This window comes from Sinocyclocheilus rhinocerous, unplaced genomic scaffold, assembly GCF_001515625.1.
Source record: "Sinocyclocheilus rhinocerous isolate Xijiao unplaced genomic scaffold, SAMN03320098_v1.1 scaffold1405, whole genome shotgun sequence".
Lineage (NCBI taxonomy): Eukaryota > Metazoa > Chordata > Actinopteri > Cypriniformes > Cyprinidae > Sinocyclocheilus > Sinocyclocheilus rhinocerous.
The window spans coordinates 1,772,365-1,783,828 of NW_015645543.1; the positions used below are offsets into that span (position 1 = coordinate 1,772,365).

At 36.3% G+C, this 11,464-nt stretch overlaps 1 protein-coding gene across 1 annotated transcript in view; it reads left to right on the forward strand.

Moving 5' to 3' along the window:
• LOC107706429 (glutamate receptor 4-like) overlaps window positions 1-11,464 on the forward strand; it is a 103,268-nt gene that overhangs the window by 51,998 nt on the left and 39,806 nt on the right. Inside the window, exon 3 of the mRNA XM_016510140.1 lies at window positions 4,856-5,095. Coding sequence (XP_016365626.1) covers window positions 4,856-5,095 — 240 coding nt within the window. The remainder of the gene's footprint in view (window positions 1-4,855; window positions 5,096-11,464) is intronic.

An 11,464-nucleotide genomic window follows, 5' to 3' on the forward strand; every position in this document is an offset into this window, starting at 1 on the left:
GGCGGCCTAGAGTGAGCAGAGGCCGGGGGCTAGAGTGAGCAGAGGCGTCGGGCTTGAGAACGGCGCGAACGGCGGATTTGATGAAGGAGCGTCCGGCGGGCTTGTGGCAACCACATGTGACGACCCCGGGCTGGACTCCGCTTCGTCCACAGTGACATGTGGGGGCGTGTTAGAACGAGCCGTTTTAGATAGGCGTGGCTGACTCTTAACTTTTATAAAGAATATCTCTTTGGATTTGAGACTTTAGTCTTTGCAACTTTACAGATCTTCTTTATGAACCAAGACCTTTTAACACTCCAAAGAGAAAGGAAAAATTGAAATCGCATCATATGACCCCTTTAAAATATTTTTGATGAATTCTGAGAGTGCTCTGACCCTCCCATAGACAGCAATGTAATTAACATGATCAAGGTCCAGAAACGTAGCGATACGATGTCACATGGATTATTTTACCGATGTCCTTGATACGTTTCTGGACCTTGATCATGTTAATTACATTGCTGTCTATGGGAGGATCAGAGAGCTCTCAGAATGCATCAAAAATATCTTAATTTGTGTTCCGAAGATGAATGAAGGTCTTACGGATTTGGAACAACTGAGCTGAGTAATTAATGACAGAATTTTCATTTCTGGGTGAACTAACCATTTAAGGTTAAACCACTGATGTCACATGGACTTTTTAACGATGTCCTTACTACCTTTCTGTGACTTGATTATGGTAGTTGCATTGCTGTCTATGGAGGGTCAGAAAGCTCTCGGATTTCATCAAAAATACCTTAATATGTGTTCCGAAGATGAACAAAGGTGTTACAGGTTTAAAATGACATGAGGGTGAGTAATTAATGACAGAATTATCATTTTTGGGTGAACTATCCCTTTAAAGTTAATATTTAAAAACACTGTTAAATGTGATCTTTAGCAAAAATGAATGTCCAATTTTCATACTTTATATCTAATGTTTTTATGTAAAAATTCACTTTTAGCATTTAAAATGAAATTTTATTCTTATTTTGCCTATCTTTCAGTTATCAGTCAGAACATGAAATGAATTACTGGGTTATTGTATTGGCCAGGATTTTAATATACTGTATAATTAATATAATCAGTGTTGTCATTGTCATTTTCCAGCAAACCCAGAGTAATTAGTCATTAGGCCCTGTATGTATTGTACCAATAGAAATAAGCAGGTTTTTAAATATGTGTGTTTATATAGCAATTCAGTACAGCAACTGTCAGTGGTTTCGCATTGTTTTATACACGCTCATGTCATGATCGGTCGACAAGCATTCGTTTGAGAGAAAGACGCTATGAACAGTTCATAACAACGTGTTGATGACTAACTGTCTTTTAGTAGTTTGACAGTATACCATACTTCATCACAGTATTTATAATAGTCAAAATAAGACTTTTTAAACAATAACACTAGACATTTCTATTATATATTGGCAAATGCATTTCATTACAGAAATATGATCAGCTTGTTTTATACTTATATTCAGTGTTGTGCGTGCTGGGATATGATTTTCTGTGTCCTAGAGCTGTGTGGATTGGGATGACAGGAAACTGAGAGTAAAATTGGGGAAGTTCAGACAATACTGTTCTCTTTGTGCTCATTTTTGTGGCAGATATTCATTTGGGATATGTGGAATGGCATGCGCTGTGAGAGAATGTACTCAGCAGCATTCAAAAGAGGGTTAACTGTGCAAATCAGGTGGAACAGAGCGAGCGACTGCAGTGTGAAAAATCTGCCGCAATCTTATTTCTCTCCCTGATTGGATAAACATCTAGCCTATAGCGTTGTGACTTGGTATGCAGGTCTCAGACAAAATTGTTTAAGTGGAGTGCAGATGTTGAAGGGCATGACGGTGTGTGAGCTGACTGTGTGTGTGGTTTCTGCTGGTGTGCAAATATAATAAGAGCAAACACTAGCAGTGATTCCCAACCAGAGGTATGTGTATCGCAGGGAAATTCATAAGAAGAAGAATATATTTAACTATGATTTAAAACTAAATGATAATATGTTAAAATAATCATATTAATTGAATTATCTTTCTGTTGTTTTTGATGAAAGAAAACAATAGTGTATGGAATGTGTTTTAAAATTTGTGTGTATGGTACTTGTGGCATCAACATTATTATTAAATAGGACCTTTTAAACAACAACAACAAATATTGAGATAGAAAAATAAATTATGCACTACTGTTCAAACGTGGTCATGTGTTTTTCAAAGAAATCAATACTTTTATTCAGCAAGGATGCATTAAATTGATCAAAAGTGGCAGTAAAGTCATTCATAATGTTAAAAAAAAGATTTTATACTTTTATTTCCTCTCAGCTGCTTTTAACATGAGAAATGTCAAGAAACTAAAGACTGGTGTAATGGCTGCTGAACATTCAGCTTTGCCATCACAAAAATAATTTACATTTTAAAATATATTAAAATAGAATACAGTTCTTTTAAATTGTAATAATATTTCACAATATTCCGTGTTTTTACTGTGTTTTCGATCAAATAAATGCAGCCTCTGTGAGCATAAAAGATATCTGTCAAAAATATTTTAAAAATCCCAAACTTTGAACTGTAGTGTATATGCTACTGTATGAATTTGTTATTGTTCTTTAAAAGGTCCTACCTAATAATATTGTTGAGGATACTGAATTAAATCATGTATAGTATGAACACATTACTGTTTTTGAGTTTTAATAACGAGGCTGTACATGAGACAAAAAAGGTTTGGAAACAGTATATTCTTGGTTTGGCTCTGTATATTGAAGTGTGTGTGTGACTAGCCTCTGCTTCTCTGTGGGAATGATGCTTCCCACTGTCAGATCCAGGTGTCTTTCCGTTCCCTTCCCCCAATCCGAAGCAGATGTAGTCTGTGTGCGGTCATGGAGATAGTGCTTTTAGCACATCCATGATCAAAGAGCCTATACTTACGGCACAATGAAATCCTGCTAATAATCCACAATTACTTTCGGAAACATGCTAGTGCCAATCAGAATCATACAAAAATAACTAACTACGACAAAGCACTTCAGATGCTGTGCGTTCAGCGATATGTAATTACGATACCATCGATTAAAGGAGCCTACTTGTGTACGATGACAATAATGCCCTCGTTGCCGTGAGCGTACATTGCGTAGTTTTGACTTGCCGCTGTCTTTTTGGCTGTTTGTTCGGAACAGAAATGGGAAAACTAAAATCATCAAAGCCAGGTGGTTTTTCCATTAGCGTTGTCGCAGTTAAGCTTCAAAGCTGAGAAGTCAGACTTGCTGCAAGAAAGAAATATGAAAAGGAGAAAACTGACAATAACTGCAAGACTGTCAAACATGAGAGACATTTTCAGAGACGGGCCTGCTTAACTACTCACTTCAGACTGAGGCAGTAGATCAGACGTTGCCTCAGCAGCCACTGAAGTTTCTCAGAATTGCAAAAACACAGGGAGAAGCAACGTGGAGCTCATTATCATACACCATATAAAGTGTATATTGGAAACTGCTGGCACTTACAGATGCAGCTCTGACTCAATAATGAGCAAGTCCACATAGAACTGATCCAATTTTCCATTTTCTTTCTTCAGTTTTTTTGTGGAAAGCCCATTTAGAAAGCAAGCACCCTGTAGCCTATTTCCAATGTTAAATCAAGAGGACAAGTTTGAGCTGTTTAGCATGGTTCCGTTAGCTTATATATATATTATACTGTATATACAGTATATGAGATTGCTAAGTCTCTTATGATCATTTAAACTGCATTTCATCAAACATACAGTGAAATAGTAATATTGTGACATGTTGTTACAGTTTTACAAAGAAAGTTGTTTTTTATTCATATAAATATTAACCAATTTGATTTTTTTTCAGGATTTTCTGATGAATAGAAAGTTTAAAAGAACATAATTTATTTGCGATATAAATCTTTTGTAAAATTATGTCTTCACTGTCACTTTTGACTAATTTCATGCATACTTTCTGAATAAAAGTATTCATTTCTTAAAAAAAAAAAAAATCTTACCGACCCCAAACTTAAAACAGTAAAAACAGTATTGTGTGTACGTACCTCATAGGTCATCAACCAGTATTGCAGAAGTTTATTTTTTAGTACTTTTAAGATTATTTTTAAATTAACTACATGTCCTTAACGCTTACCCATATTTTTACATTTAGATATAAGATATATTTGTATTTAGATATTAGAGGTCATTACTGCTTCCTTAAAGGTATTCTTATAAAAAATAAAATGAAGTAATTTAATAACAATGTTAAAAGTAATCTCAAAAATCACTTTTTCATACTTTATATCAGTGCTTTTGATGCCTAAATTACTTCTAGCATTTAAAATGTTGGATTTTACTTTGAAGTCACTTTTAAAATATTCACATATAAAATTTTGTGATTTTATTTATATAAAAATTAAATTTTATTATTGACCATTCATTTGTTATCAGCCATAACATTAAAATAATAGTTTTATTGTTTTTTATTAATATAATCAGTGTTTTATGGGTGTCATTTTTATTAACATGACATTTTTTAAAAAATTTAAAAAATTGACGTTTTAAATGATGACTTTTGTATTTGGTAAATTAGCCATTCTTATGTAACATTAAAAGCTACAAAAATAAGTTGACCTGCTATTAGAAATCATGTAGAGAATAAATACTTATTCAGATGGTGGAAGAGTTTCCCAGGCTGTTTCATTAATATTTCAAACACCTACGGAAAAGCCCTAACGTAACACTAACGTAAGCTACTGTTCTAAAGTGAAGTAAATGTTCAGCACTCCCTCAGGTTTTATGTAATTAATGTTTTAAGCTTCTAACTCTCTCTCTTCCTCTGTGTTGTTGTGTTTTGCAGTCTGTTCGCAGTACTCGCGGGGCGTTTTCGCCATTTTTGGCCTGTACGACAAGAGGTCGGTTCACACGCTAACGTCCTTCTGCGGCGCGCTGCACATCTCCCTCATCACGCCCAGTTTCCCCACCGAGGGCGAGAGTCAGTTCGTCTTACAGCTGCGGCCCTCCATACGAGGGGCCCTTCTCAGCCTGCTAGACCACTACGACTGGAATCGATTCGTCTTTCTCTACGATACCGACAGGGGTAAGACAATAAAACACACCCACTCACGCTAATACACATTTCCATTTGATAATTTGTGAAATTAAATTAAGTGCCAGTGGAATTGTTTAAAGGGGTCCTATTATGCTCTTTTACAATGTCTTGAATTTGTTTTGGGGGTGTACTAGAACATGCTCTCATGCTTGGTGGTTTTTTTTTTGTTTTTTTTTGGCTAAATCACGTTTTAGAAAGGATGTCAACAACCGCTTAAAAATAACTGCATTTACTATGTACAGATAAGTGCATATGTATTATTTTTATTGTTATTTAATTCTAACATTATAACATGAATTGCAGTGAAACTGTTATACAGTTGAATTTATTTATTCCATAGTCGAGTGTTTCCCAGGCGGCATATATATATGCAAACTCATTCTCTGTGTCACACTCTGTGGAGTGGTAGAGATCAAGGTTTCTACGGTAACGGCTGTACACAAAGCAGCGCTCCGCTCAAAAAGACATTACCATAGACTGTATAAAAACATGGACGTAGTGTCCGTGACGTCACCCGTAGGTTCCTGAAGAGGTTTTTGAAGCCTAAAGTAGGTGGAGTTGGCCGTCGCCATCTTGGCAGCGCGTCACCGCGCGTCACTCCCAGCTAATCGAAAATGGGCGGATTGACTCCCTTTTGCAGCCAGCCTCTAGCGGCCAGTCGATGAATTACAGTTTAAGTCACTTCCTTGTTGGCATCACGAGAGAGAGCGGGAGGTTGCCGCTTGGACATTACATGCAAGATTAAATGAAAATGGCATCCAATTTTCTGAAGACAATCGGTTTCCTTCAGAAATGCAGTGATATAAAAACACCCGCACTCAATGTATGGGGAACACTGTAGTCTCATAATTGAAGTGTAAATTCTGCAGATTACATCATTGTTCAGTATTGTACTGTCAGCAATTTCTCTGTAAAAAAAAATGCACTGCATAATTTCTCAAAGGAACAGTTCACCAAAAATGAAAACACTAAATTTCTGTCATTTTTTACTTACTCTCATGTTGTTCCAAACCTGTTGATTTTTTTATCTTCTATGAAACACATACAGAATAATTTTGAAGATCCTTCACACAGCTTTTTTATATACAGCAGCAGATTATAGTGACCATGCTCCAAAAAGGATAAAAAAAAGAACCATAAAATGTGAAGCTATACAATTTTTGTTTACAACAAACCAAAATTTGTCATTTTTGAGTTAGTGATCCAAAATCGAGAATCAAACCAATCTGATTTGTGTTCTTTTGAGTCGGTTCTTTTCAGTGAACCAATTGATCTGGTTCACAAATCTGGCTGGTCACTTTGTTCTGCAATTACAATGAGTGAGAACTTGAGATTTAAAGCTTCAAAAGTCCTTATTCATGGATAATCTTCCTCTCCAAACAGACAAGAAACTCAGTAAGTTGAATTTGAGAACAGAATCGGTCAGATTCAAAACTTAAACAACTAATTCATTAAAAAGATAGGACTCAGAAGAAGAATCTGTCATTGCTAGTTCTCGAATGAACTTTCAAATAGATCTAGTGCAGATGTCAAGACTTTCAGAGAATAGCGTTCCTCACAAAAACCTGACATATGACTTCAGAGGACTTAAAATATAGTCATATACAGGTGCATCTCAATAAATTAGAATGTCGTGGAAAAGTATGAATCACTTTTTCAGCAAAAACCTTTTATGTTCCACAGAAGATAGAAAGTCATACAGGTTTGGATCAATGTGTGGGTGAGTTTACAATGTAAACTCTACTTTATTGGCTGTCTCATGGAGTCAGATGAGTAGGAATGATAAGCCACTCAGAATTTTATTTCCAGAGAGCCTGTTATTAAAAGAGAGGCTTATTCTTTGGAGAGCAGGGCCAGGTCTTAAACACTATTGAGCAGTTTGTTGGCCAGAAACACAGTCACTCTGTTTCTTTCTTACTTGTCTCTCTCTCCTATCCTCTCCATCAGTGTCTTTCCTTTTTTCGTCTTGCTCTGCTGTGCTAGACTGAGACTATCCCAGGAGCCCCGGAGGTGAGCTGTGGCTTTAGGTCTGACATACTTCTGAAATGCACCGACTTCCTTTGAAAGACGAGCACAATATCCTCCTGTCTTCTGAGTCTGTAAATCATGAGAACTCATTGCACAGTATCCTATAAATAACACAAGTGATCTGTGTTGTCTTGTGCGTGCATAAGATGCGCTGCTCTCTGTCATTTCACGGATGTTCCTGACGTGCAGATTTCTTTGAGTTTCTATGATTGGTCTTCTCACATCTGCCACATACATCCCATATGGCCACTTATTTGCAAAGTTTCCATATGGTGAATTTAATCAAATATTTTTGAAATGTTAGCAGAATCAGAGCATTCAAGATCCTTGTATCTACTTTATCAAGTGCTTATACAGTAAATAAGCCTTTTTTATATACAACAATTGTTTTTTGTGAATTGTGAATTGTGAATTTTCTACAGATAAGTAGTGTTTATCCATTCATTATGATGTACTATTGTAAAATCCATTGGTGGAGGATGGACCAACTCCTCCACACATTGTTTTTTTTTGTTTTTTTGTTTTTTAAACACATTTAAAATAGATTTCCTGTCATATAGAATGATACATTTCATACAAATTATTGGTGATGCCTACTGTAATGCACAGCCTTGAGAGGTTTATTGCTTGTATTAATCAGCAGCAAAAGCAATATTATAAAATATAGCAAATGGAATCAAATTGTATGATAATAATCAAAAATAAATATTAGATATTTATTAGTATAATATTATTTATTAATATTATAATTATAATAGTTATAATAATAACAACAATAATGAATAATAATTTATTATTATTATTATTATTACATTATTATTATGGAGACGAATTGTTGAATAAAGTTGTTATTTTTTGTTTTCTTTGCGTACAAAAAGTATTCTCGTCGCTTCATAAAATTCAGATTGAACCACTGATGGCAGATGGACTATTCTGACGATGTCTTTCATACTTTTCTGGACCTTGACAGTGTTATTTACTTGGCAGTCAATGGGACAGTCACAAGCCTCCCGGTTTTCATCCAAAATATCTTAAATTGTGTTCCGAAGACGAACGAAGCTTTTACGGGTTTGGAACGACATGGGGGTAAGAGATTAATGACAACATTTTCATTTTGGGGTGGAGTATCCCTTTAAGTTTAGACTTGATGTTTTTTTTATAATTTGCTAACATAGATAAACATGTAAGTCAGTTTTCTTAAATTTGCAACCGCTTTTGCAGCTAGATCCTGCTGTGGTCTTTTATACTTTTTAAACAGGTACTAGAATAATGCCAGCAATTCCACAGAAATGTGCATTGATCTTTACATTCAAAGTATGCCAGGAAACATAAAAATATATATTATTTTTTGTTCATCCTGTGTCCTTGTTTGTTATTAATTTGTTCTCTTTGCTCACGTATTTGACCATGGTGTTGGAGCACATTCAGACCACTTGTGAAACAGCATTTAGCCGTCTGCAGGTCTGCTGATAACAGTTTTAAAAAAGGCAGGCAGCCTAAAAGAACTAAGAATTTCGCTTTTACTATGAGGAAAGGGGAGATCGTGCCACATTTGCAATGCACATATACAGTATTGGGAAAGATTTGCTGTGTTTACTGATGTCTTAAGGTTAAGTTTGTTTTGCTATCTATTCCTCATTTTAGGTGGGCACCATGAATTACGTGGGGCAGTTGGCAGGTCAGGTGCTGGTGACCATGAAGGAGCTTTATAAGGGCATTAACCAGGCCACGCTCTCAGGCTGCATTGATGTGGTGGTGGTCCGGCAGAAGGACGGCACCTACCAGTGCTCCCCTTTCCATGTGCGCTTTGGAAAACTGGGTGTGCTGCGCTCCAAAGAGAAAGTGGTGAGTGTTGAAGTGCAAATAGGATTTTCAAATAAAACATGAAGATAAATTGTGAGTGTCATCAACAAGTCCAAAGCATATAGATTTTTCTCAAGCATCTGAGTTTCTGAAAACTTTTCAAAACACAGAATAAAGAAAAATCCACAGACAGGTCACTGTCAATTAGAGGTCGACCGACAGTGGATTTTACTGTTACCGATAGCTAGGTTGGACCACACTGGCCGATACCGATTAATCAACCGATAGTTTTAAAAATGGATACTTAACGAAAATTAAAATAGTGCATTTATTTTTAAAAGTACTGAACCATACTTTGTACATGAATAAAAATATTAATATTAAATATTAATTTTTCTTTGTGGAAAAAAAGTATTCTCGTCCCTTCGTAACGTTACGGTTGAACCACTGATGGCAGATGGACTATTCTGACGATGTCTTTCATACTTTTCTGGACCTTGACAGTGTTATTTACTTGGCAGTCAATGGGACAGTCACAAGCCTCCCGGTTTTCATCCAAAATATCTTAAATTGTGTTCCGAAGACGAATGAAGCTTTTACGGGTTTGAAACGACATGGGGGTAAGTGATTAATGACAAAAAAATTTATTTTGGGGTGGAGTAACCCTTTAAATAGTGTTAACATGGATTATGCAGTTACTTTTTTGGTGAACTATTCCTTTAAGACAATTACAAAATTACAAATTACAAACCTTGGTCAGTGGGCAGAAAAACCACTCCTACTGTGAACAGTCTGCCCTCCTCACTTCTGAAATGATTGAGACAAATGTCAGAAGACATTCAGGGTATCATTTTATGTGTACTACCAGTTGGCCAATATTAGTGCTTTGGAGCTCTTGAAAAGCACAGATTTTGTCCTGATGGTCCTTGTTTAGACTACTGGATGAGTTGCTTTAGACTCAGTGTGCTGTGAGAGCTTCTGAGCAGATACAATCTGAGCGGGATGTGGACATGATGAATGGTTTAGTGTAAGAGGTTGGCACTTCACTGCATGTTCATGGTCTGTTCTCCATCCCTTCTCTCTCTCTATCTCTCTGACTACCACACACACACACACACACACACACACACACAGGGCTGCTTCCCCCTGCTGGGCTGGATGGGAGATGAGGGGGAAGGGAGGATTCTAGCAGGTCTAGTGCTGATTCTGGTTCTGGTTGGTTCTTGCACATACATGGATATTCACATATGCACATGACACCCCAAGCAACTGATTTATCAGCTATGGACCTTTTTCACATTTCCAGGTTTCTCAGCAGCGTCATAGTTGGGTTAACTTGAATAGCAGTGAATGGGAGAGCACCACAAATATGTTTTTTGCATTCCCATTTGCTCAAATAGCAAAAGAAAAACTCCACGATAGTGTTTTCATGACTTTCAATAAAAGGAAAAAAATTGAGAGAGACTGATAACGGCTGTCAGAAGAGAGAACGGTGTCAAATTTACCGTCCCTCCCATAGATGCTGCATTAGAAACACCCTCGCATTAGCGTTAACAGTTTTTTTGTAATTTGATGCAAAGGTGATATAATACAAAGAATAGTGTTATAAATGTACATACATTTTTTTAAAAATACAAATATGAAAAACTTTTGAGGATTTATGATGCTGATGACCGTTAAACGCGTCATCACAGTCTTGTGAAAAGGGTCCATTAATCAGAGCTGGATGCTCCACTGCGAGGCTTGAATTATTAGCAGCAGAGGCTGTGATCTGAAATAGATGGCAGAGTTAGTGGTCGATACTGCAGGTGACTGCAGATATTGAGAGTGTAGAGCAGGTTTAGTTCGTGCGGTTGGGCATGTTTGCTTGTGAATGTGTATGTAATCAGCCTACTTGACTGATTGCTGTTTGTTTAACACACTGGCATGTTAAAATGTCCACATCAGCCATAATGTACAGTGCTTTGATATGTTAATTCATAGCTATTTATGTTACATGTATCCTGAGAGCATCAGGGCATTGGTAAACACTGTGGTTGCTCAGCCAGCATTTAATGTATAATGTTCCTGTAGCTCAACTGGTATGAGCATGATACATCAAGGTTGTGGATTTGATTTTCACACATGCCGATAAAACATGTACCTTGAAACGCTCTGGATAAAAGCATCTGCTAATTACACAAATGGATTTAATGCAGTTTTAACATGTCTCAGTGCTTGTAATATGTGGGTCAATGACATCTCGCTCATTTATTTATCTTTTTATCTATTCGTTTATTTAAAGCTGCAGTCCGTAACTTTTTTTGGTTAAAAATGATCCGAAATCAATATTTGAGCATCAATTAGATTACACTGTGCAGAAATTGAAATCTACACACTAATGCACACTATACTCATAGTCACCAATGCTGATGTTGTTAACATGAATCATTTGAGAACAAAGTATAACAATAATAATAATTTGAACGGTTTGATGTGATATGAGCTAACCGATCTTTAGATTTAATCACCCTTGTTAGCCAGATT